We start from the raw sequence: 27,316 nt of genomic DNA on the forward strand, positions 1-27,316 counted from the left end.
TTCAGTGGTACATTGTAACTTTATTTCCAATCTTACATCATGGCCTCCAACTTTTATCAGTCCTGGTAAAAAAATTCAGACCACATACAGAATGCACAGCACTCTGCTCCTGTCCAGACTCCCAGCACACAGCTCTCTGCTCCTGTCCAGACTCCCAGCACACAGCTCTCTGCTCCTGTCCAGACTCCCAGCGCACCAGATAGAAATGTCCATCCCCAGCTGCTGGTAAACCCTGGAGTGGATCTACGTGCTCTGGAGTAGGAGTCTTCTGGACTGCTCTCATTCACACATGGTCAAATGCTCCTGTTCCCAGAGTCCCGGACAACTCTAACGTGTCTTTGTCCAGCTTTTAGAGGTATTTAAATACAGAGTCCAGACGGTCACCTGATGGTCAGTCACAGCTCAGTGTCTCCTGTCCAGGTGTCCTGGCCAGAGGGTCACCTGATGGTCAGTCACAGCTCAGTGTCTCCTGTCCAGGTGTCCTAGCCAGAGGGTCACCTGATGGTCAGTCACAGCACAGTGTCTCGTGTCCAGGCGAGCTGGCCGGAGGGTCACCTGATGGTCAGTCACAGCTCAGTGTCTCGTGTCCAGGCGAGCTGGCCGGAGGGTCACCTGATGGTCAGTCACAGCTCAGTGTCTCGTGTCCTGGCGAGCTGGCCGGAGGGTCACCTGATGGTCAGTCACAGCTCAGTGTCTTGTGTCCTGGCGAGCTGGCCGGAGGGTCACCTGATGGTCAGTCACAGCTCAGTGTCTCGTGTCCTGGTGAGCTGGCCGGAGGTTTGGCCGGTCACTGGCTGGTCAGTCACAGCTCAGTATCTCGTGTCCAAGTGAGCTGGCCGGAGGTTCAGCCGGTCACCTGATGGTCAGTCACAGCTCAGTGTCTCCTGTCCAGGTGTCCTGGCCAGAGGGTCACCTGATGGTCAGTCACAGCTCAGTGTCTCCTGTCCAGGTGTCCTAGCCAGAGGGTCACCTGATGGTCAGTCACAGCTCAGTGTCTCCTGTCCAGGTGTCCTAGCCAGAGGGTCACCTGATGGTCAGTCACAGCACAGTGTCTCGTGTCCAGGCGAGATGGCCGGAGGGTCACCTGATGGTCAGTCACAGTTCAGTGTCTCCTGTCCAGGTGTCCTGGCCAGAGGGTCACCTGATGGTCAGTCACAGCTCAGTGTCTCCTGTCCAGGTATCCTAGCCAGAGGGTCACCTGATGGTCAGTCACAGCTCAGTGTCTCGTGTCCTGGCGAGCTGGCCGGAGGGTCACCTGATGGTCAGTCACAGCTCAGTGTCTCGTGTCCTGGTAAGCTGGCCGGAGGGTCACCTGATGGTCAGTCACAGTTCAGTGTCTCCTGTCCAGGTGTCCTGGCCAGAGGGTCACCTGATGGTCAGTCACAGCTCAGTGTCTCCTGTCCAGGTATCCTAGCCAGAGGGTCACCTGATGGTCAGTCAGAGCTCAGTGTCTCGTGTCCTGGTGAGCTGGCCGGAGGTCAGCGGGTCACAGTGAAGCTCCGAGGAGCAGGTCTCACTGTCCTCTACTGTCCAGCCTGCAGCCCCACACGCCGCAGGGAATCGTGGTATTTGCGCGTTCCCAGACGCACGATGTCCTCGATCTCCGCGGCAACGTCCTCCCTGCCGCTCTCCTTCATTGCCGCCACGAGGCGAGGCACCGCCCCCGGCCCCGCCCCCTCGCTGCGCGCCCACTGGAACAGCATGGCCAGGACCAGAGCACCCAGGTCATCCCTGAGAGAGAGGAGAGAGGAGGAGAGGAGGAGAGAGAGAGGGGAGGAGAGAGGGGGGATAGAGGAGGAGAGGAGGGGAGAGGAGAGAGGGAGGAGAGAGAGAGGTACTGAAGTGTTGGGTCCCCTCACAGTTTTCTCTGTTCCACACAGCACTGTGCTCCTGTCCAGATTCCCAGAACACAGCACTCTGCTCCTGTCCAGACTCCCAGTACACGGCAATCTGCTCCTGTCCAGTCAGACTCCCAGCACACAGCTCTCTGCTCCTGTCCAGACTCCCAGCACACAGCTCTCTGCTCCTGTCCAGACTTCTAGCACACAGCTCTCTGCTCCTGTCCAGACTCCTAGCACACAGCACTCTGCTCCTCTCCAGACTCCCAGCACACAGCTCTCTGCTTCTGTCCAGACTCCCAGCACACAGCTCTCTGCTCCTGTCCAGACTCCCAGCACACAGCTCTCTGCTCCTGTCCAGACTCCCAGCACACAGCTCTCTGCTCCTGTCCAGACTCCCAGCACACAGCTCCCTGCTCCTGTCCAGACTCCCAGCACACAGCTCTCTGCTCCTGTCCAGACTCCCAGCACACAGCACTCTGCTCCTGTCCAGACTCCTAGCACACAGCTCTCTGCTCCTGTCCAGTCAGACTCCTAGCACACAGCTCTCTGCTCCTGTCCAGACTCCCAGCACACAGCTCTCTACTCCTGTCCAGACTCCCAGCACACAGCTCTCTGCTCCTGTCCAGACTCCCAGCACACAGCTCTCTGCTCCTGTCCAGACTCCCAGCACACAGCTCTCTGCTCCTGTCCAGTCAGACTCCCAGCACACAGCTCTCTGCTCCTGTCCAGACTCCCAGCACACAGCTCTCTGCTCCTGTCCAGACTCCCAGCACACAGCTCTCTGCTCCTGTCCAGACTTCTAGCACACAGCTCTCTGCTCCTGTCCAGACTCCCAGCACACAGCTCTCTGCTCCTGTCCAGACTCCCAGCACACAGCTCTCTGTTCCTGTCCAGTCAGACTCCCAGCACACAGCTCTCTGCTCCTGTCCAGACTCCCAGCACACAGCTCTCTGCTCCTGTCCAGACTCCCAGCACACAGCTCTCTGCTCCTGTCCAGACTCCTAGCACACAGCTCTCTGCTCCTGTCCAGACTCCTAGCACACAGCTCTCTGCTCCTCTCCAGTCAGACTCCCAGCACACAGCACTCTGCTCCTGTCCAGACTCCTAGCACACAGCTCTCTGCTCCTGTCCAGACTCCTAGCACACAGCTCTCTGCTCCTGTCCAGTCAGACTCCCAGCACACAGCTCTCTGCTCCTGTCCAGACTCCCAGCACACAGCTCTCTGCTCCTGTCCAGTCAGACTCCCAGCACACAGCTCTCTGCTCCTGTCCAGACTCCCAGCACACAGCTCTCTGCTCCTGTCCAGACTCCCAGCACACAGCTCTCTGCTCCTGTCCAGACTTCTAGCACACAGCTCTCTGCTCCTGTCCAGACTCCCAGCACACAGCTCTCTGCTCCTGTCCAGACTCCCAGCACACAGCTCTCTGCTCCTCTCCAGACTTCCAGCACACAGCTCTCTGCTCCTGTCCAGTCAGACTCCCAGCACACAGCTCTCTGCTCCTGTCCAGACTCCCAGCACACAGCTCTCTGCTCCTGTCCAGACTCCTAGCACACAGCTCTCTGCTCCTGTCCAGTCAGACTCCCAGCACACAGCTCTCTGCTCCTGTCCAGACTCCCAGCACACAGCTCTCTGCTCCTGTCCAGACTCCCAGCACACAGCTCTCTGCTCCTGTCCAGACTTCTAGCACACAACTCTCTGCTCCTGTCCAGACTCCTAGCACACAGCTCTCTGCTCCTGTCCAGACTCCTAGCACACAGCTCTCTGCTCCTGTCCAGACTCCTAGCACACAGCTCTCTGCTCCTCTCCAGTCAGACTCCCAGCACACAGCACTCTGCTCCTCTCCAGACTCCCAGCACACAGCTCTCTGCTCCTGTCCAGACTCCCAGCACACAGCTCTCTGCTCCTGTCCAGACTCCTAGCACACAGCTCTCTGCTGTGTTACTGTCCTGCCTGCTGATAATCATCCCTGCAGAATCCCAGATGTCTGTGTTGATGACTCACAGTCATCTGCAGGCCTCCTCCCCTCCTCCATCTGTCTCCTCTCCTGCCTCTATCTCCTCTCTCCTCTCAATCCCTCTCTCTCCTCTTTCCCCTTAATCTCCCTCTCCTCACTCTCCTCTCAATCACTCTCTCCTCTCTCCCCTCAATCCCCCTCTCCTCTCTCCCCTCAATCCCCCTCTCCTCTCACTCTCCTCTCAATCACTCTCCTCTCTCTCCCCTCAATCACTCTTTCCTCTCTCTTCCCTCTCCCTCCCCTCAATCCCCTTCCCCTCTCTCCCCTTAATCTCCCTCTTCTCTCTCTCCCCTCACTCTTCCTCTCTCTTCCCTCTCTCTCTCCTCTCTCTTCCCTCTCTCTCTCCTCTATCCCCTTCCCCTCTGACATATTACAGACATTTACAACAAAGACATATCATAAAATATTTACATATACTGTAGACAGATGGAGCATTATTGGGAGACAGACTCACTGTTCTTCAGGCTGTGACAGGAGATCACATACTGGGCTGCCAGTTCAAATGAGTCCCCTCCTCCCTCTCCCAGTAGGATTGGGACCCATTGTGATTCTGGCAGGTGTGGGAACTCTGGGACTAGATTTCTGAGTTTAGGGAAGAATGTTTCTCTAATCCCAGAGTATCTGTCACAGTGCAGTAGGAAGTGCACCTCTGTCTCCATTTCTCCCCGCTGGCAGTGGGAGCACAGCCTGTCCTCTCTGGGCAGCCAGGTCTGCCTGTGTCGCCCAGTTTCTATGGCCAGGCTGTGGTCACTGAGCCTGTACTTTGTCAAGGTCTGTTTCTTTTTGCTGTTTCTTATCTTGGTCAAATATTCGGCTAGTGTGTATTGTCTGTTTAGGGTTCTGTAGCATTCCAGTTTATGTTGTGTTTGTGTGTGTGTGTCCCAGTGTGTGAGATATTGCTGTGTGATCTGTGCTGTGATGTGGTTGAGTCTGGGTTGTGGTGCTCTAGCAGTGCTGTCCTGATGCTGGTTAGTGTCGGTGTGGCTCAGGTCAGTGAGCCTCAGGACCAGCTGGCTCAGGGGGCTCTGTTTTGGGCTCAGCTCTTGGCTCAGCAGGGCTTTGTGGTGGTCGGAATTTTGGTCGCTGTTTTTTAGGTGTAGCCAATACTTTAATACTCTTTTCTGTATGTTTATCAATAGTGGGTACTGGCCTAATTCGGCCCTGCACCCGTTGTTAGATGTTTTTCTCTGCACATGGAGGGTGTTTCTACAGATCTCCATGTGCAGAGTTTCTGTGGGGTGTTTGTCCCATTGAGTGTAATCCTGGTCTGTGAGGGGACCCCACACTTCACTGCCGTATAGGGCAATGGGTTGGATTACACTTTGAAATATTTGGAGCCAGATTCTTGTTGGTGGGTTAATGTTGAAGAGCCTCCTTCTTATTATGTAGAAAGCCCTGAGTGCCTTCTCCCTCAGTGCCTTCACTGCCAGGTCAAAACTCCCAGATGAGCTGATGGTGAGACAGAGATATATGTAGCTGGATGTGTGTTCCAATGTGTTGTTGTTGACTGTGAATTTGTACCTGTTTCCCTGAGGTCTGGCTTTCTTCTGGAAAACCATAACTCTGGTCCAGATTGACTGTCAGCACCCAGGTCTGACAGTACTGCTCCAGCAGTGCCAGGCTCTGCTGCAGCCCCTGTTCTGGGTCCAGATGGGCTGGCAGTGCCCAGGTCTGACAGTACTGCTCCAGCAGTGCCAGGTTCTGCTGCAGCCCCTGTTCTGCGGGCGTCAGCAGGAGCAGGTCATCTGCATAGAGCAGGAACTTGATTTCTGTGTCAAGTAGTGTGAGACCAGGAGCTGCAGACTGCTCCAACATTCCTGCTAATTCGTTGATATAGATATTGAACAGTGTTGGGCTCAGGCTGCAGCCCTGTCTCACCCCACGGCCTTGGGTGAAGAATTTGGTCCTTTTGATATCCCTTTCCTCTCTCTTTCCTCAATCACTCTCTCCTCTCCCTCCCCTCAATCAGTTCAATTCAAGGTGGTTTATTGGCATGACTGATAAGTAGAATCAGTGTTGCCAAAGCAAATAAAAATAAAATTAAAATAAAAAAATCTACAGACATTTACAACAAAGACATGTAATAAAATAGGAACAAGTAATAGGTTTATTCCATGCTGAAAAAAAGAAGAAAGAGAACACAACGTTTCGGCCGTGGAGCCTTCTTCAGGTGTCACACCTGAAGAAGGCTCCACGGCCGAAACGTTGTGTTCTCTTTCTTCTTTTTTTCAGTATGGAATAAACCTATTACTTGTTCCTTTGCAGCCTACGCATGCTGACGCAGCTACCCACCTGATATAATAAAATATTTACATATACTGTAAACATATGGAGTATTATTGGGAGACAGGCTCACTGTTCCTCAGGCTGTGTCACTGTGTCAATTACTGTGTCAATCACTGTCAGAATGTCAGTTGGTATGTTAGTGTGTCAGTTACAGGACAGGAGACCACATACTGGGCTGCCAGTTCAGCTGAGTTCCCTCCTCTCTCTCCCAGTAGGACTGGGACCCGTTGTGAGTCTGGCATGTGTGGGAACTCTGGGATTCGATTTCTGAATTTCGGGAAGAATGTTTCTCTAATCCCAGAGTATCTGTCACAGTGCAGTAGGAAGTGCACCTCTGTCTCTATTTCTCCCCGCTGGCAGTGGGAGCACAGCCTGTCCTCTCTGGGCAGCCAGGTCTGCCTGTGTCGCCCAGTTTCTATGGCCAGGCTGTGGTCACTGTGCCTGTACTTTCTCAATGTCTTTTTCTGTTTGCTGTTATTTAGCTTGGTTAGATATACTGTAATTATGTAATACACTCAATCTCCCTCTCCTCTCAATCTCTCTCTCAGGAGCTATAGCTCACCTGTACTGCACTGCAGGAAAGTACTGTTGCTCACCTGTACTGTGCTCCAGGGAGGAGCTATAACTCACCTGTACTGCGCTGCAGGAAAGTACTGTTGCTCACCTGTACTATGCTGCAGGGAGGAGCTACAGCTCACCTGTACTGTGCTGCAGGGAGGAGCTACAGCTCACCTGTACTGTGCTGCAGGGAGGCGCTATAACTCACCTGTACTGTGCTCCAGGGAGGAGCTACAGCTCACCTGTACTGTGCTGCAGGGAGGCGCTATAACTCACCTGTACTGTGCTCCAGGGAGGAGCTACAGCTCACCTGTACTGTGCTGCAGGGAGGAGCTACAGCTCACCTGTACTGTGCTGCAGGGAGGAGCTACAGCTCACATGTACTGTGCTCCAGGGAGGATCTATAACTCACCTGTACTGTGCTGCAGGGAGGCGCTACAGCTCACCTGTACTGTGCTGCAGGGAGGCGCTACAGCTCACCTGTACTGTGCTGCAGGGAGGCCCTATAACTCACCTGCACTGTGCTCCAGGGAGGAGCTACAGCTCACCTGTACTGTGCTGCAGGGAGGAGGTACAGCTCACCTGTACTGTGCTCCAGGGAGGCGCTATAACTCACCTGTACTGTGCTCCAGGGAGGCGCTACAGCTCACCTGTACTGTGCTGCAGGGAGGCGCTACAGCTCACCTGTACTGTGCTCCAGGGAGGAGCTACAGCTCACCTGTACTGTGCTCCAGGGAGGAGCTACAGCTCACCTGTACTGTGCTGCAGGGAGGCGCTATAACTCACCTGTACTGTGCTCCAGGGAGGAGCTACAGCTCACCTGTACTGTGCTGCAGGGAGGCGCTATAACTCACCTGTACTGTGCTCCAGGGAGGAGCTACAGCTCACATGTACTGTGCTCCAGGGAGGATCTATAACTCACCTGTACTGTGCTGCAGGGAGGCGCTACAGCTCACCTGTACTGTGCTGCAGGGAGGCGCTACAGCTCACCTGTACTGTGCTGCAGGGAGGCGCTATAACTCACCTGTACTGTGCTCCAGGGAGGAGCTACAGCTCACCTGTACTGTGCTGCAGGGAGGCGCTATAACTCACCTGTACTGTGCTGCAGGGAGGCGCTACAGCTCACCTGTACTGTGCTGCAGGGAGGCGCTATAACTCACCTGTACTGTGCTCCAGGGAGGAGCTACAGCTCACCTGTACTGTGCTCCAGGGAGGAGGTACAGCTCACCTGTACTGTGCTCCAGGGAGGCGCTATAACTCACCTGTACTGTGCTCCAGGGAGGCGCTACAGCTCACCTGTACTGTGCTGCAGGGAGGCGCTATAACTCACCTGTACTGCGCTGCAGGGAGGCGCTACAGCTCACCTGTACTGTGCTGCAGGGAGGCGCTCACCTGTGCCGGTACTGTATCCGGTCCAGCTGCTGGTAGCTCAAACCCAGGTTGATGCCGATGGTTCTCCAGTCCTGCGAGATGCGCAGGGAGATGGCCAGCAGGTTGGCTTCAGTCAGGTAGCCACTCTCGGGGTCCCCCAGGTTCAGGGGGGGCAGCAGGGACTCATCCTCAGTGCACTGCTTGGACTGTACTCCCCGAGAGAGAGAGAGAAAGCAGCTGTGACCAAAATTCCCTTTTGTTCTCCCGTCGCCCTCCTACCTGAGACACCCTCTCTCCTCCCGTCACCCTCCTACCTGAGACACCCTCTCTCCTCCCGTCACCCTCCTGCCTGAGACACCCTCTCTCCTCCCGTCACCCTCCTGCCTGAGACACCCTCTCTCCTCCCGTCACCCTCCTGCCTGAGACACCCTCTCTCCTCTCCTCCCGTCACCCTCCTGTCTGAGACACCCTCTCTCCTCTCTTCTCTCCTCATGTCACCCTCCTGCCTGAGACACCCTCTCTCCTCTCTTCTCTCCACCTGTCACCCTCCTACCTGAGACACCCTCTCTCCTCTCCTCCTGTCACCCTCCTACCTGAGACACCCTCTCTCTACTCTCCTCCTGTCACCCTCCTGCCTGAGACACCCTCTCTCCTCTCCTCCCGTCACCCTCCTGTCTGAGACACCCTCTCTTCTCTCCTCCCGTCACCCTCCTACCTGAGACACCCTCTCCCCTCTCTCCTCTTGTCACCCTCCTGTCTGAGACACCCTCTCTCCTCTCTTCTCTCCTCCTGTCACCCTCCTGCCTGAGACACCCTCTCCCCTCTCTCCTCCCGTCACCCTCCTGTCTGAGACACCCTCTCTCCTCTCTTCTCTCCTCCTGTCACCCTCCTGCCTGAGACACCCTCTCTCCTCTCCTCCCGTCACCCTCCTGTCTGAGACACCCTCTCTCCTCTCTTCTCTCCTCATGTCACCCTCCTGCCTGAGACACCCTCTCTCCTCTCTTCTCTCCTCCCGTCACCCTCCTGCCTGAGACACCCTCTCTCCTCTCTTCTCTCCTCCCGTCACCCTCCTGCCTGAGACACCCTCTCTCCTCTCTTCTCTCCTCCTGTCACCCTCCTGCCTGAGACACCCTCTCTCCTCCCGTCACCCTCCTACCTGAGACACCCTCTCTCCTCTCTTCTCTCCTCCTGTCACCCTCCTGCCTGAGACACCCTCTCTCCTCCCGTCACCCTCCTGCCTGAGACACCCTCTCTCCTCTCTTCTCTCCTCCCGTCACCCTCCTGCCTGAGACACCCTCTCTCCTCCCGTCACCCTCCTGCCTGAGACACCCTCTCTCCTCCCGTCACCCTCCTGCCTGAGACACCCTCTCTTCTCTCTTCTCTCCTCCTGTCACCCTCCTGCCTGAGACACCCTCTCTCCTCCCATCACCCTCCTGCCTGAGACACCCTCTCTCCTCTCTCCTCCCGTCACCCTCCTACCTGAGACACCCTCTCCCCTCTCCCCTCCCGTCACCCTCCTGCCTGAGACACCCTCTCTCCTCTCTTCTCTCCTCCTGTCACCCGCCTGCCTGAGACACCCTCTCTCCTCCCGTCACCCTCCTACCTGAGACACCCTCTCTCCTCCCGTCACCCTCCTACCTGAGACATCCTCTCTCCTCCCATCACCCTCCTGCCTGAGACACCCTCTCTCCTCCCGTCACCCTCCTGCCTGAGACACCCTCTCTCCTCCCGTCACCCTCCTGCCTGAAACACCCTCTCTCCTCCCGTCACCCTCCTGCCTGAGAAACCCTCTCTTCTCTCTTCTCTCCTCCTGTCACCCTCCTGCCTGAGACACCCTCTCTCCTCCCGTCACCCTCCTACCTGAGACACCCTCTCTCCTCCCATCACCCTCCTGCCTGAGACACCCTCTCTCCTCCCGTCACCCTCCTGCCTGAGACACCCTCTCTCCTCCTCCCTTCCCCCTGCCAGGACAGCCCTGTGCCCTGTCCTGCTCACAGGCAGTCTCAGCGGCAGGGTAGCGAGCCACTGGCTGTCAGGACCCTTCCTCTTCTGGGCAGCGTCCTGTGGCACAGAGCTGGGCACCTCCCCGCGGTAGAAGGACACCTGAGAGACGGGAGAGAGATTAAAGACTGAAAAATACTCTGGGATCAGAGAGAACATTCCGCTCTAAATTAAACAAATCTAATCCCACAATTCCCACACCTGCCAGAATCACAAGTCCCAATCCTATTGGGAGAGGGAGGAGGGAACTGGCAGCCCAGTGTGTGATCTCCTGTCCCACCCTGAGGAACAGACAGTGAGCCTGTCTCTCAATAATAATAATACAGTGTGTGATCTCCTGTCCCAGCCTGAGGAACAGACAGTGAGCCTGTCTCTCAATAATAATAATACAGTGTGTGATCTCCTGTCACAATAGTAATAATAATAATAATAATAATAATAATAATAATAATAATAATAATAATAGTAGTAGTAGTAAAATTATTATTATTATTATTATTATTATTATTATTATTATTCTCATTATTAACAAAGGATTGGGAGAGAAAGAGGACAGAAAGAGGGATGGGAGAGGTCACTGAGAACTCATTCATCTGTCATTTTCTGCCTATTGTCATTGGATTTCGGCATAATCTCACTGTTATTTAAGACGGAGAGGAGAGAGGAGAGAGGGCCCTGCTCCTACCTGCCCCCGGACTGGCTCCTGCTGGTCCTGGCTGGGACAGATGTACACCTCCTTGTGGTTCTTCAGGTGAGAGTAGAAGACGAATGAGAGCCTGCCTCCCACGCAGTCCGGCCGCTCTGACAGAGAGGAAACAATGAGGGTTCACTGACACTGGAGCTGTTGCTCAACATCAACGGAGAAGATGACACTGGATGACCACAAGGTGGCATAACTGCCTCAGCTTCACTTGTTCAGCAGCAGTCCAGTCCACTGCACTGAACTGACCACAGGTTACAACACACAATGGGGCAGGGAGAGGAGAGGAGAACAGGAGACACATACAGGAGCAGGGAGAGGAGAGGAGAACAGGAGACGTACACAGGGGCAGGGAGAGGAGAGGAGAACAGGAGACACACACAGGGGCAGGGAGAGGAGAGGAGAACACGAGACACACACAGGAGCAGGGAGAGGAGGGGAGAACACGAGACACACACAGGGGCAGGGAGAGGAGAGGAGAACACGAGACACACAGGAGCAGGGAGAGGAGAGGAGAACACGAGACACACACAGGGGCAGGGAGAGGAGAGGAGAACACGAGACACACACAGGGGCAGGGAGAGGAGAGGAGAACACGAGACACACACAGGGGCAGGGAGAGGAGAGGAGAACACGAGACACACACAGGGGCAGGGAGAGGAGAGGAGAACACGAGACACACACAGGGGCAGGGAGAGGAGAGGAGAACACGAGACACACACAGGGGCAGGGAGAGGAGAGGAGAACACGAGACACACACAGGGGCAGGGAGAGGAGAGGAGAACACGAGACACACACAGGGGCAGGGAGAGGAGAGGAGAACACGAGACACACACAGGGGCAGGGAGAGGAGAGGAGAACAGGAGACACACACACGGGCAGGGGGAGGAGAGGAGAACAGGAGACACACACTGGGGCAGGGAGAGAAGAGAACAGGAGACACACACAGGGGGAGGGAGAGGAGAAAAGAACAGGAGAGACACAGGCAGAGAGAGTAGAAGAGGAGTAACACACAGGGGCAGGGAGAGGAGATCAGGAGGAACACACAGGGGCAGGGAGAGGAGAAAAGAGAGACGGACACACACACAGGGGCAGGGAGAGGAGAAGATAAAAGGAGACACACAGACGGGCAGGGAGAGAAGAGAACAGGAGACACACACAGGGAGTGTAAAAAGCTCACTCCCCATAACTTTCGATCCTTTATTTCATTCTGTTGATGCATGTTTTTGCACATCTGATGTTGTTTTGCACATTACCTGTTACCTTTTTGTTGTTTTGCACACTGCCTGTTGCCTCTGTCTTTCTTTTCTTATACAATTGTATTCTTGTTTTTTGTACTACTTATTGTCTGAGTGCTAGCTAAATAGCATTTCATCATACCATATACCTGTATATGAGTACAATGACAATAAACTTGAACTTGAACTTGAGTGTCCAGCATGGGGCATCCAAGGCGGAGTGTCCCAGCGGGAGTGTCCCAGGGGCAGTGTTCAGCAGGGGGAGTGTCCCAGCGGGAGTGTCCAGCAGGGGGAGTGTCCCAGGGGCAGTGTCCAGCAGGGGGAGTGCTGTGTGCTGTGTGCTGTGTGCTGTGACTCACCTGAGCTGATCTCAAGGCCTCTCTCGAACCCAGCAAAGAACTGCTCCCCCTCCAGCAGCTCACACAGGTCAGAGGGCCTGGGGCCGTCATACAACTCAGAGAGGGACTGCAGTGTGCTCTCCACCTGCAACACAGTCCGAGCAACAGTCAACACACACAGACACACACAGACACGCACAGACACGCACAGACACACAGCTCCCTGAGACACATAGACACGCACACACACAGACACACAGACACACAGACACACAGACACACAGACACACAGACACACAGACACACAGACACACAGACACACAGACAGACAGCACCTTCTGTGAGGGAAGACACTGCAGCAGGACCTGCTCCGGGTCGCTCTTCCGTTGCAGAACCAGGAACTGAACCCGGAACATGCGGAGCCGCTCGTAAACCCGGCGGACCACCCCGCCAACACAACGCCGCGTGGTGTACCACAGCCAGTACCTGCGGCAGCGACAGACAGCAGTCAGGGGCGCCCCCTGCAGGGCGGCGGCGGCGGCGGCGGCGGGACAGCGCGCACACACCAGGAGAAGTGGGAGATGCTGAAGAGGGCGTACAGCTGCGTGAGCTGCAGGCCCACCTGCGCAGTGACGTCCGTCCAGGTGCGTGAGGCCGGGTCTCCGTGGAGCAGGTACAGACAGGAGCGATCCAGTGAGTGGCCTGGAGACACAGGCCGGCACAGCTCTCAACACAACTCACAGACACACACCGAGCTAGAGAGCTGCAGGGCCTGTCAGGAGCTCACAGGCCAGCACAGCTGAGCACAGCCTGACACACACAGCTTCACAGCTGCAGGCTGGACTCCTGCACACAGTCACACCCAGCTAGAGAGCTGCAGGGCCTGTCAGGAGCTCACAGTCCTGCACAGCCTGACACACACAGCCTCACAGCTGCAGGCTGGACTCCTGCACACAGTCACACCCAGCTAGAGAGCTGCAGGGCCTGTCAGGAGCTCACAGTCCTGCACAGCCTGACACACACAGCCTCACAGCTGCAGGCTGGACTCCTGCACACAGTCGCACCCAGCTAGAGAGCTGCAGGGCCTGTCAGGAGCTCACAGGCCAGCACAGCTGAGCACAGCCTGACACACACAGCCTCACAGCTGCAGGCTGGACTCCTGCACACAGTCACACCCAGCTAGAGAGCTGCAGGGCCTGTCAGGAGCTCACAGTCCTGCACAGCCTGACACACACAGCCTCACAGCTGCAGGCTGGACTCCTGCACACAGTCACACCCAGCTAGAGAGCTGCAGGGCCTGTCAGGAGCTCACAGTCCTGCACAGCCTGACACACACAGCCTCACAGCTGCAGGCTGGACTCCTGCACACTGTGTGATCGGGTTATTCCAGGAGTAACAGCCTCACCTGTTACCTCAGGGGGCAGCGGGATCTGTACCCTGACCGGCAGCAGGAAGGTGTCCAAGGTGCTCTGTGAAAGGCGGACCAAAGGGCTGCAGCTGGCCTGTGGGTCTCCAGTCAGCTCCCTCAGCTCAGACAGCCCCACCTTCAATACCTGAGGAGAACCACAGACTTCTTACTCTCCCTCAGCTTAGACAGCACCCCCTGCAGGTGCTGCGGAGAACAACAATCTCAATTCACTTCAGTTCAATTCAAGGTGCTTTATTGGCATGACCAATGAATAAATCAGTGTCGCCAAAGCAAAACAAATACTATTAACATAAGATCTACAGACAATATAGACACATCATAAAACATTTATATATAAACATATGGAACATTATTGAAAGACAGACTCACTGTTCCTCAGGCTGGGACAGGAGATCACACACTGTATTATTATTAATAACAACAATTAATAATTATTCTATTATTAATATTATTGAGAGACAGGCTCATTGTTCCTCAGGCTGTGACAGATCACATACTGGGCTGCCAGTTCAGCTGAGTTCCCTCCCCCTGGCAGGTGTGGGAACTCTGGGACTAGATTTCTGAGTTTAGGGAAGAATGTTTCTCTAATCCCAGAGTATCTGTCACAGTGCAGTAGGAAGTGCACCTCTGTCTCTATTTCTCCCCGCTGGCAGTGGGAGCACAGCCTGTCCTCTCTGGGCAGCCAGGTCTGCCTGTGTTGCCCAGTTTCTGTGGCCAGGCTGTGGTCACTGAGCCTGTACTTCGTCAGGGTCTGTTTCTGTTTGTTGTTTCTTTTCTTGGTCAAATATTCGGCTAGTGTGTATTGTCTGTTTAGGGTTCTGTAGCATTCCAGTTTATGTTGTGTTTGTGTGTGTGTCAGTGTGTGAAATATTGCTGTTTTATCTGTGCTGTAATGTGGTTGAATCTGAGTTGTGGTGCTCTAGCAGTGCTGTCCTGAGGCTGGTTAGTGTCGGTGTGACTCAGGTCAGTGAGCCTCAGGACCAGCTGGCTCAGGGGGCTCTGTTTTGGGCTCAGCTCTTGGCTCTGCAGGGCTTTGTGGTGGTAGGAATTTTGGTCGCTGTTTTTTAGGTGTAGCCAATGCTTTAATACTCTTTTCTGTGTGTTTTATCTACCCTCGACACCTTTGCTCCTTTAAAAACTCGAACCATCTCCTTCTCTCGCCCTGCCCCCTGGTACAATGACCATCTGCGTTCCATGAAGGCAGCCTCTCGCAAACTTGAGCATAGGTGGCGTCTTTCCGGCCTCAATGTACATTATCAGGCCTGGAGAGATTACTTATCTGATTATAAGGTTACTATAGAGTCTGCTAGATCCACCTACTTCTCTCACATCATTGAAAATCACCAAAACAATCCCAGACATCTTTTCTCCACCATCAACAGACTGCTCAAGCCAAACTGCCCCACCACATTACCTACCTCATCACAACTTTGCAACACATTTTTAGATTTCTTTAGTTCTAAGATTGACAACATCCGGCATCACATTCTCTCCACTACGGATATAATTTCCACACCTCCTCCCTCCTCATCCAACTTCTCTGGTTCCCGTCTCTCCAGCTTCTCTCTTCTTGACTCAGCATCCCTAAACAAACTAGTTACGCGCATGAAACCCACCACATCTATTTTAGATCCCATTCCCACCACTTTATTCCAGTCCTGTTTCTCTTCTCTCTGTCCCATTGTCCTCAATATAATACACGAATCCTTGAGAACCGGCATTGTACCAACGGTCCTCAAAACTGCTGCTATTACCCCAGTGCCAAAGAAGCCTAACATGGCTCTCGACAATCTTAACAACTTTCGCCCCATCTCCAACTTACCCTTTCTCTCTAAAATTCTAGAACGTGCTGTCACACTTCAGTTACATAACCACCTCATGACAAACAACCTTTTCGAACCCCTCCAATCTGGCTTCCGTCAACTTCACAGCACAGAAACCGCCCTAGTCAAAGTCACCAACGATCTCCTAATAGCTTCTGATTCTGGTTCTCTTTCCATACTCATCCTTCTTGATCTCAGTGCTGCCTTTGACACTGTTGACCATAACATCTTGCTTTCTCGTCTCGAGACTGTGTTTGGAGTCTCTGACACTGCCCTCAAATGGTTTAAGTCTTACCTCACTGATCGCTGTCACTTTGTCTCTCTCAATGGGTACAGGTCTGAAATTGGTCTTGTCAAGTCTGGTGTCCCCCAGGGCTCAATACTGGGCCCCTTGCTCTTCAGCATTTACATGTTCCCACTTGGTCAGCTTTTAAGATCACATGGCCTCAGCTTTCATTTTTACGCTGACGATACTCAAATATACATCCATACCAAACCCGACACTGACGTGGCTGTCTCTATTCTATCTAATTGCATCTCTGACATAAAAATTTGGATGACTCAAAACTTCCTTCATCTTAACTGTGACAAGACTGAAGTCATGCTTATTGGTACCCCCCATCAACTTCGTAAAGCCAGTCCTGTCTGTAGATGGCTCTGTACTAGAACTTCAATCAAAATTGAAAAACCTTGGGGTTATATTCGATTCTGGCTTAACATTCGACCCACATATACAGCATACTGTCAAAACATCTTTTTTTCACCTTAGAAATATCGCAAGACTACGCCCTATGCTATCATTAACTGTGGCTGAAAAGCTGATCAACATATTTGTATTCTCCCGAATTGACTACTGCAATGCTCTACTCCCTGGGGTATCTAAATCAACTCTGAACAAGCTGCAGTATGTCCAAAATTCAGCAGCCAGAATCCTGACCAGGTCTAGTGCAAGTGTTCACATTACTCCTATCCTGGAGTCCTTGCACTGGCTTCCGGTCAAATTCCGCGTAGACTTTAAAATCCTCATGCTCACCTACAAGGCTTTACATGGCTTGGCACCTCAATACCTGTCTGAACTTGTATCGCCCTACTCCCCACCTCGCAACCTCCGCTCTTCAAATTCTGCCCTCCTTACTGTCCCCCAAGCCCGTCTACATTGTATGGGCGACAGGGCCTTCTCCTGCTATGCCCCCAAGCTCTGGAACTCTTTGCCCAAGGATATTAGAGAGTCACCTTCTCTAAACTCCTTCAAATCCAGACTCAAAACCTTCTTCTTCAGAAAAGCCTGTACTTAACTGGTTCCATTCTTCACCCCTATGCTCTTCTTAATACCATCTTCCACGGTCTCCTCTATTTTTATTGTTGTATTGTTGTAATTATAATTGTGTCCTGTCTTGTGAAATTTTCTTATTTATTGTTGTAGTCTTCTTATTTATTGTTATTGTCATCCTGTAAAGCGCTTTGAGAAGCCACCTTTAAAGGCGCTATATAAAATAAAGTTTATTATTATTATTATTATTATCAATGGTGGGTACTGGCCTAATTCGGCCCTGCACCCGTTGTTAGGTGTTTTTCTCTGCACACGGAGGATGTTTCTACAGATCTCCATGTGCAGAGTTTCTGTGGGGTGTTTGTCCCATTGAGTGTAATCGTGGTCTGTGAGGGGACCCCACACTTCACTGCCATATAGGCACTCTCTCCCTCAGCTCAGACAGCAACACCTGCAGGTCCTGAGGAGAAGAACACTCTCTGTCACTCTGTCCCTCCTTCGCACCTGCAGCTTGACCATGCGCGTCTGCAGGGTGGATCGGGGGGTGAAGGTGACCTTGATCCTGGGGTCGACACTGGACAGCAGCAGCGCCCCCTGTGGTGGGACAGAGCAACTGTCCTCCAGCAGGCAGGAAAGGACAAGGAACCAGGAGAACTGGGAGACTGTGCAGCACGCTACCTGGAGAGGGTACACAGATTGGAAAGCTGGGAGAGTGAGCAGCACACTACCTGGAGAGACACACACACAGACTGGAGAGCTGGGAGAGTGAGCAGCACACTACCTGGAGAGACACACACACAGACTGGAGAGCTGGGAGAGTGAGCAGCACACTACCTGGAGAGTCACACACACAGACTGGAGAGCTGGAAGAGTGAGCAGCACACTACCTGGAGAGAGGGACAGACTGGAGAGCTGGGAGTGTGAGCAGCACACTACCTGGAGAGACACACACACAGACTGGAGAGCTGGGAGAGTGAGCAGCACACTACCTGGAGAGACACACACAGACTGGAAAGCTGGAAGAGTGAGCAGCACACTACCTGGAGAGACACACACACAGACTGGAGAGCTGGGAGAGTAAGCAGCACACTACCTGGAGACACACACAGACTGGAGAGCTGGGAGAGTGAGCAGCACACTACCTGGAGAGACACACACACAGACTGGAGAGCTGGGAGAGTGAGCAGCACACTACCTGGAGAGAGGGACAGACTGGAGAGCTGGGAGTGTGAGCAGCACACTACCTGGAGAGACACACACACAGACTGGAGAGCTGGGAGAGTAAGCAGCACACTACCTGGAGACACACACAGACTGGAGAGCTGGGAGAGTGAGCAGCACACTACCTGGAGAGACACACACACAGACTGGAGAGCTGGGAGGAGGAGTGAGACAGGACAGACATCACAGAGAAGCAGGACTAAGGCTGAACAGAGCAGACACACAGTCACCCATGTGATTGCTCCTGGAGAGCAGAGCTTGTGTCGTACTCTGGCTCGGTGGCGGTCGGTCTGCGCGCCGCGGCTCCCCCTCCTGGTCGTGGTGTGCAACTGTGTCCAGGTGGAGCCGTCAAAGCGCCGGATCAGCACCTCCCTCCCCGGAGCATGAGGGGGGCGTGAGAAGGGCAGGCACACCTCCACGGGCTGAGACAGAGCAACGGACTGAGTGACTCACAGCGCTGGCAACACCCTCACAGAGAAGGAGCTCTGCTTCATGTCAACCCCACAGGAGACCTCTGACCCCTCGCTGACCTTCTGGAAGGCAGTGCCATGGGGGCGGAGCTCCAGCGCACGGCTGAGCAGGATGTCGTGATCCTCCAACCACACCCACTTCCTGTGAGGTCTCCGCTCCGCCCACTGCACTGTTACCATGGAGACTGCATCCCGAGGGAAAACAAGCTCCGCCCCACCAGGCAGGAACACGTGGCATCCTTCCTGGCACACAGAGAAACTTGGAGACAGAGAGTACAGTCACCGTACAGCCCCACTGCTACAGCACCGAGAGACACAGAGGAGAGTACAGTCACCGTACAGCCCCACTGCTACAGCACCGAGAGACACAGAGGAGAGTACAGTCACCGTACAGCCCCACTGCTACAGCACCGAGAGACACAGAGGAGAGTACAGTCACCGTACAGCCCCACTGCTACAGCACCGAGAGACACAGAGGAGAGTACAGTCACCGTACAGCCCCACTGCTACAGCACCGAGAGACACAGAGGAGAGTACAGTCACCGTACAGCCCCACTGCTACAGCACCGAGAGACACAGAGGAGAGTACAGTCACCGTACAGCCCCACTGCTACACCACCGAGAGACACAGAGGAGAGTACAGTCACCGTACAGCCCCACTGCTACAGCACCGAGAGACACAGAGGAGAGTACAGTCACCGTACAGCCCCACTGCTACAGCACCGAGAGACACAGAGGAGAGTACAGTCACCGTACAGCCCCACTGCTACACCACCGAGAGACACAGAGGAGAGTACAGTCACCGTACAGCCCCACTGCTACAGCACCGAGAGACACAGAGGAGAGTACAGTCACCGTACAGCCCCACTGCTACAGCACCGAGAGACACAGAGGAGAGTACAGTCACCGTACAGCCCCACTGCTACAGCACCGAGAGACACAGAGGAGAGTACAGTCACCGTACAGCCCCACTGCTACAGCACCGAGAGACACAGAGGAGAGTACAGTCACCGTACAGCCCCACTGCTACACCACCGAGAGACACAGAGGAGAGTACAGTCACCGTACAGCCCCACTGCTACAGCACCGAGAGACACAGAGGAGAGTACAGTCACCGTACAGCCCCACTGCTACACCACCGAGAGACACAGAGGAGAGTACAGTCACCGTACAGCCCCACTGCTACACCACCGAGAGACACAGAGGAGAGTACAGTCACCGTACAGCCCCACTGCTACAGCAGCAAGAGACACAGAGGAGAGTACAGTCACCGTACAGCCCCACTGCTACAGCAGCAAGAGACACAGAGGAGAGTACAGTCACCGTACAGCCCCACTGCTACACCACCGAGAGACACAGAGGAGAGTACAGTCACCGTACAGCCCCACTGCTACACCACCGAGAGACACAGAGGAGAGTACAGTCACCGTACAGCCCCACTGCTACAGCACCGAGAGACACAGAGGAGAGTACAGTCACCGTACAGCCCCACTGCTACAGCACCGAGAGACACAGAGGAGAGTACAGTCACCGTACAGCCCCACTGCTACAGCACCGAGAGACACAGAGGAGAGTACAGTCACCGTACAGCCCCACTGCTACAGCACCGAGAGACACAGAGGAGAGTACAGTCACCGTACAGCCCCACTGCTACAGCAGCAAGAGACACAGAGGAGATGCATACTGACCTGTGCTGGTTGGGTCCCAGGTGGAGTTCAGGCAACTTCACGCTCTCTGATTGAACTGTGGGAACACAGATCATTACACATAGTCTACTCACAGGTTACTCACACTATTATCACACAATCAGGAAACAGATCGTTACACACAGTCTACTCACAGGTTACTCACATACTATTAACACACAATTGGGGAACACAGATTATTACACAAAGTCTACTTAAACTATTAAAGAGATCTGCAATGTTATGTTTATAACATGGAATCAGCATTGATGAGTGCTCTTCAAACCACAATAAAAGTCAAAAGCAGACAGCAACTGGTAAAACCTGCAATTTACACCACAGAATAACTTCCAGGTGTGCGCAGCGCCCTGTCCTGTGATTCAAACGAGGCAACAATCCCGGTGAGGTGAGGCCCCATTACACTGAACACCAGCAGGCTTGTGAACACGTCTCGTTCAGGCCCACAGAAATATCGCTCCACTGTAAAAGCATCTACCGCTTGTTGACTCTGCCTGCGGATCATGTTGGAACGTTTCTGAGCTGAAATATCTGCTGCACAACCTGTACTTATTCACTCGCACGTCACAGGACGCCAATCGGCACGGGGACTGGGGAGCAGGAAGGGCCGCCTCACGTTACGGTTCAAGGCATCTCGAATACAAGTTTGCGACAACATGGTGACACAGCACTTTCACAAAGTTCACAATTTTGTGCTTAATTTTAAATTTGTCAATTAAATTATTTTGCTATGAGATAACCAGTCTGAGAAACTGGGGCTGCTGTTCCCCTTTAACACACAATGGAGGAACAGATCATTACACAATCTACTCACACATTACTCACTCACCATTGAAACACAACTGAGGAACACAGAACCCTACATAAAAGACATACACATTACTCACTAACCTTTAACACACAACTGAGGAACACACAGACCACTACACTTTCTACTCACACATTACTCACCTGCTATTAACACACAGCTGGGGAACACACAGATCATTACACAATCTACTCACACATTAGTCACTCACCAGTAACATACAACTGAGGAACACAGATCCCTACATAAAACATATACCCACACATTGCTCACTGACTATTAATACACAACTGAGGAACACACAGAACACTGCACACAGTCTACTCACACATTACAGCTGGGGAACACACAGATCTTAACCAGATTAATTAAAATGCATGTGAACCAGGTCTCACCACTGGAAGATGGGGGGCTGGCTGGAGTTGGGGGGCGCCCCAGAGGGTTGTTGCGGAGGTCAAGTTCAAGGTCAGGTCTCAGGAGCAGACAGGAGGGGACAGAGTGCAGATTGTTACTGTGGAGCACCAGTCTCCTGAGAGACAGGACAGACCCTGGGACAGAGGACAGGAGAGACAGAGGACAGACTGTTACTGTGGAGCACCAGTCTCCTGAGAGACAGGACAGATCCTGGGACAGAGGACAGACTGTTACTGTGGAGCACCAGTCTCCTGAGAGACAGGACAGTTCCTGGGACAGAGGACAGGAGGGACTGAGGACAGGAAAGAGGAGGAGAAGAGAGGAAGACAAGAGAGAACAGGAGAAATCTGGAGAGAGGAGGTGACTTAGTTCACCTGTCGCAGGACAGCCCTCCCTCCTCACCCCCAGACTCGTACCCAGAGTGTCCGGCAGCTCGGTCACCCCCAGACTCGTACCCAGAGTGTCCGGCAGCTCAGTCACCCCCAGACTCGTACCCAGAGTGTCCGGCGGCTCGGTCAGCCTGTTGCAGGACAGCTCCCCTCCTCACCCCCAGACTCGTACCCAGAGTGTCCGGCAGCTCAGTCACCCCCAGACTCGTACCCAGAGTGTCCGGCGGCTCGGTCAGCCTGTTGCAGGACAGCTCCCCTCCTCACCCCCAGACTCGTACCCAGAGTGTCCGGCAGCTCGGTCAGCCTGTTGCAGGACAGCTCCAAGTGATTGAGTCGCTCCAGAGCTCCGACCTCGGGGGGCAGAGCCTCCAGCTGGTTGTGGGACAGGTCCAGGCTCTGCAGCGCCCCCAGCTGGCCCAGGCTGGGCGGGACGGCGGTGAGGCGGTTGCCCATGAGCGAGAGGGAGCTGAGGGAGCGCAGCGCCCCGAGCCAGTCGGGCAGCGAGGACAGCGCGTTGCGCCCCAGCAGCAGGTGGGAGAGCCGAGGCAGCGCACGCAGGCAGGCTGGCAGGGAGGCCAGCTGGTTGAAGCTGAGGTCCAGGTGAGTCAGGAGGCACAGGGAGCCCAAGGAGTCCGGGAGGGAGGACAGCTGGCCTGGCTGGGGGGACCCCAACTTGTCCCGCACACAGCCCCCTGAGACAGAGACACACAGCTCCCTGAGACAGAGACACACAGCCCCCTGAGACAGAGACACACAGCCCCCTGAGACAGAGACACACAGCCCCCTGAGACACACAGACTCACAGCCCCCTGAGACACACAGACTCACAGCCCCCTGAGACAGAGACACACAGCTCCCTGAGACACACAGACTCACAGCCCCCTGAGACAGAGACACACAGCTCCCTGAGACACACAGACTCACAGCCCCCTGAGACAGAGACACACAGCTCCCTGAGACACACAGACTCACAGCCCCCTGAGACACACAGACTCACAACCCCCTGAGACACACAGACTCACAGCCCCCTGAGACACACAGACTCACAACCCCCTGAGACAGAGACACACAGCCCCCTGAGACAGAGACACACAGCCCCCTGAGACACACTGTGTCACACAGAGACACTGTGTCACACTGTGACACACAGAGACACACACAGTCACACAGAGACACTGTGTCACACTGTGACACACAGAGACACACACAGTCACACAGAGACACTGTGTCACACTGTGACACACAGAGACACATAGAGACACACGCAGTCACACAGAGACACACACGGGGACACAGCCACCTGAGATACACAGAGACACACGCAGTCACACGGCGACACGGCGACACATGGCGACACAGCGCCCTAAGACACACTGTTTCACACAGAGACACCGTGTCACACTGTGACAAACAGAGACACACACAGTCACACAGAGACACACACGGGGACACAGCCACCTGAGATACACAGAGACACACGCAGTCACACGGCGACACGGCGACACATGGCGACACAGCGCCCTAAGACACACTGTTTCACACAGAGACACCGTGTCACACTGTGACAAACAGAGACACACACAGTCACACAGAGACACTGTGTCACACTGTGACACACAGAGACACACACAGTCACACAGAGACACACATGGGGACACAAGGGGACACAAGGGGACACAAGGGGACACAGCCCCCTGAGATACACAGACACAGGGAGACACAGAGACACAGCCCCCTGAGAGTGTGGGGGAGACAGTACCTCGTATCGACAGGGACCTGAGCCGGGAGAGCTGGCCGATGACTGTCAGAGCTCTGTCCAGCCCCTCCTGCTCCTCGGAGCCCAGCCGCAGAAACTCCACCCTGCTCACTGCTCCCTGCAGCGCCTCCCACAGGCCGCACAGCAGCACTGCGCCTCTGGGGAACACGTCCAGCGTCAGTCTGGTGTCTGCCAGCAGCGCGGCGAGAGGAGGAGGAGGGGCGGCACACAGGGAGGAAGGGGCTGAGAGACATGGATGGGCAGACACCCCATCTCCCCCCTCCTGTTGCCATGCAGGGCCTTGGCTGCCAGCTCCTCTGCTCCCGACCCTCTGCGTGTCTCCCGCTGTCTGCCTGCTTGGTCCCGGGCCCAGCGGCTGCACTTCCTCTATCGCTCTCCCCTCTTCTGCGCCCTGATGCTCTTCGGACGACCCCTCGCTCCTCTTTATCAGCCCGGCTGTGTGCCTCCTCTCTCCTGTCTGCTCCTCATACCCCTCTCTGCTCTCCTCCAGCCTGGATGTGTGTCTCCTCTCTCCTCTCTGCTCCTCCGACCCCTCTCTGCTCTCCTCCAGCCTGGCTGTGTGCCTCCTCTCTCCTCTCTGCTCCTCCGACCCATCTCTGCTCTCCTCTAGCCCAGCTGTGTGCCTCCTCTCTCCTGTCTGCTCCTCAGACCCCTCTCTGCTCTCCTCCAGCCCAGCTGTGTGCCTCCTCTCTCCTCTCTGCTCTTCTGAGCCTTCTTTCCTCTTTATCAGCCCGGCTGTGTGCCTCCGCTCTCCTCTCTGCTCCTCCAACTCCTCTCTGCTCTCCTCCAGTCCGCCTGTGTGCCTCCTCTCTCCTCTCTGCTCCTCCGAGCCCTCTCTGTTCTCCTCCAGCCAAGCTGTGTGCCTCCTTTCTCCTCTCTCCTCCTCGGACCCCTCTTTGCTCTCCTCCAGCCTGGCTGTGTGCCTCCTCTCGCCTCTCTGCTCCTCCGACCCATCTCTGCTCTCCTCCAGCCCGGTTGTGTGCCTCCTCTCTCCTCTCTGCTCCTCCAACCCCTCTCTGCTCTCCTCCAGCCCGGTTGTGTGCCTCCTCTCTCCTCTCTGCTCCTCCAACCCCTCTCTGCTCTCCTCCAGCCCGGCTTTGTGCCTCCTCTCTCCTCTCTGCTCCTCCAACCCCTCTCTGCTCTCCTCCAGCCCGGTTGTGTGCCTCCTCTCTCCTCTCTGCTCCTCCAACCCCTCTCTGCTCTCCTCCAGCCCGGTTGTGTGCCTCCTCTCTCCTCTCTGCTCCTCCAACCCCTCTCTGCTCTCCTCCAGCCCGGTTGTGTGCCTCCTCTCTCCTCTCTGCTCCTCCAACCCCTCTCTGCTCTCCTCCAGCCCGGTTGTGTGCCTCCTCTCTCCTCTCTGCTCCTCCAACCCCTCTCTGCTCTCCTCCAGCCCGGTTGTGTGCCTCCTCTCTCCTCTCTGCTCCTCCAACCCCTCTCTGCTCTCCTCCAGCCCGGTTGTGTGCCTCCTCTCTCCTCTCTGCTCCTCCAACCCCTCTCTGCTCTCCTCCAGCCCGGCTTTGTGCCTCCTCTCTCCTCTCTGCTCCTCCAACCCCTCTCTGCTCTCCTCCAGCCCGGTTGTGTGCCTCCTCTCTCCTCTCTGCTCCTCCAACCCCTCTCTGCTCTCCTCCAGCCCGGCTTTGTGCCTCCTCTCTCCTCTCTGCTCCTCAGACCCCTCTCTGCTCTCCTCCAGCCCAGCTGTGTGTCTCCTCTCTCCTCTCTGCTCCTCTGACCCCTCTCTGCTCTCCTCCAGCCCAGTTGTATGCCTCCTCTCTCCTCTCTGCTCCTCAGACCCCTCTCTGTTCTCCTCCAGCTCAGCTGTGTGTCTCCTCTCTCCTCTCTGCTCCTCCGACCCCTCTCTGCTCTCCTCCAGCCCGGTTGTGTGCCTCCTCTCTCCTCTCTGCTCCTCCAACCCCTCTCTACTCTCCTCCAGACCGGCTTTGTGCCTCCTCTCTCCTCTCTGCTCTTCCGACCCTTCTCTCCTCTTTATCAGTCCGCCTGTGTGCCTCCCCTCTTCTCTCTGCTCCTCCAACCTCTCTCTGCTCTCCTCCAGCCCAGCTGTGTGCCTCCTCTCTCCTCTCTGCTCCTCCAACTCCTCTCTGCTCTCCTCCAGCCCAGCTGTGTGCCTCCTCTCTCCTCTCTGCTCCTCCGACCCTTCTCTCCTCTTTATCAGCCCGGCCGTGTGCCTCCTCTCTCCTCTCTGCTCCTCTGACCCCTCTCTGCTCTGTGTGCTGTGGTCCATGAGGATGCAGAGGGGTGTTACAGCCTCCCAGTGTCACAGCGCGGGTGGGGCGACGGTCCGTCTGTCTCGCATTCTCTTTCGCGGTCTGCACCCTCCCTGGTGTGCCATCGCTCACTGTTGCTATTGGAAACGGGCAAGCCTGGGCAGGCAGCCCAGCCTCTCCACTGAAACAGGTGAAAGAGGAGAGAGGGTACAGTACAGCTTGTTAGAGTGAAAGCAATTGAACAACACAGCACACAGTAATAATATATACACTACAGAAATAAAGTATGGTACAGTACAGTTCAGCACTGTGGTCAGTGTAGCACAGTACAGTTGTGTATGGTACAGTACAGTCCGGCACTGTGGTCAGTGTGGGACAGCACAGTTGTGTATGGTACTGTACAGTCCAGCACTGTGGTCAGTGTAACACAGTACAGTTGTGTATGGTACAGTACAGTCCAGCACTGTGGTCAGTGTAACACAGTACAGTTGTGTATGGTACAGTACAGTCCAGCACTGTGGTCAGTGTAGCACAGTACAGTTGTGTATGGTACAGTCCAGCACTGTGGAGTTGGCAGTGTAGCACAGTACAGTTGTGTATGGTACAGTCCAGCACTGTGGAGTTGGCAGTGTAGCACAGTACAGTTGTGTATGGTACAGTACAGTCCAGCACTGTGGTCAGTGTAGCACAGTACAGTTGTGTATGGTACAGTACAATCCGGCACTGTGGAGTGGTCAGTGTAGCACAGTACAGTTGTGTATGGTACAGTACAGTCCGGCACTGTGGAGTGGTCAGTGTAGCACAGTACAGTTGTGTATGGTACAGTACAGTCCGGCACTGTGGAGTGGGCGGTGTAGCACAGTACAGTTGTGTATGGTACAGTACAGTCCGGCACTGTGCAGTTCAGTAACTATGACCGCTGTTACATTTGCTGTACACCGATGTTATTTGTGTAAATACCTGCACTACCCGCCACGCCTGCGGCTGCTGCCGGGATACTGGGGGTCCGGCGTCTGTGTGCCCCGTCTGTCTTCCTCTCTCTCAGCCACTCTCCCTGAAGGGGCGCCAAACTCAGCGCTGGGGCGGGACGGCTCTTAAAGGGACAGCGCACTCATGCCGTGCCAGACTCAGCCCGGCCCTGATAGCTGCCAGCACTGTACTCTGCAGGAGCACAGACCCTTCCGGAAACCAGCGCTCAGAACGGATACAAATCAGCCAGGAAGCCTAGGGACCTGGCAGACCAAACAAATGTGTGCATTCTGTTACTAAGTTCGCCCGGGTTACATATCTCTACGAGTATTTTTTTAACAAAGGGTTATTTTAAAACTTAAATAAAAGAACTGAGAAAATAAACTGTAATACCAGTTGCAGCCTCTCCCTAGGAAGGGAAACGCCACAGAACTCACACGGGAGCCAAGATGGCGTCTCATCCAGACTGACCT

At 54.8% G+C, this 27,316-nt stretch overlaps 1 protein-coding gene across 5 annotated transcripts; it reads right to left on the reverse strand.

Annotated features, from left to right (window-relative positions):
- Positions 1-27,289, reverse strand: pidd1 (p53-induced death domain protein 1). Of its 5 annotated transcripts, none has more exons than XR_011182883.1 (17): positions 26,835-27,289; positions 23,635-26,055; positions 22,154-22,567; positions 21,468-21,620; positions 20,250-20,304; positions 18,622-18,820; positions 18,361-18,513; positions 17,375-17,548; positions 13,754-13,901; positions 12,915-13,050; positions 12,684-12,834; positions 12,370-12,493; positions 10,758-10,873; positions 10,067-10,174; positions 8,093-8,277; positions 1,370-1,731; positions 1-1,255 (listed from the first exon to the last, which is right to left on the reverse strand). XR_011182883.1 is itself a non-coding variant. In XM_069181513.1 (16 exons), exons 2-16 carry the CDS (start codon positions 25,889-25,891, stop codon positions 1,524-1,526), a joined length of 4,581 nt encoding a protein of 1,526 aa, XP_069037614.1. In that variant the 5' UTR covers positions 25,892-26,055; positions 26,835-27,289; the 3' UTR covers positions 1-1,523. The 5 variants fall into 5 exon arrangements, 2 of the variants coding, with proteins under 2 accessions (XP_069037614.1, XP_069037615.1); XR_011182885.1 differs by having other exon boundaries at positions 1-669; positions 857-1,731; XR_011182884.1 differs by having other exon boundaries at positions 1-726; positions 857-1,731.
- Between the last annotated feature and the right edge of the window lie 27 nt (positions 27,290-27,316).

This window comes from Lepisosteus oculatus, chromosome 21 (genome assembly GCF_040954835.1).
Source record: "Lepisosteus oculatus isolate fLepOcu1 chromosome 21, fLepOcu1.hap2, whole genome shotgun sequence".
NCBI lineage: Eukaryota > Metazoa > Chordata > Actinopteri > Semionotiformes > Lepisosteidae > Lepisosteus > Lepisosteus oculatus.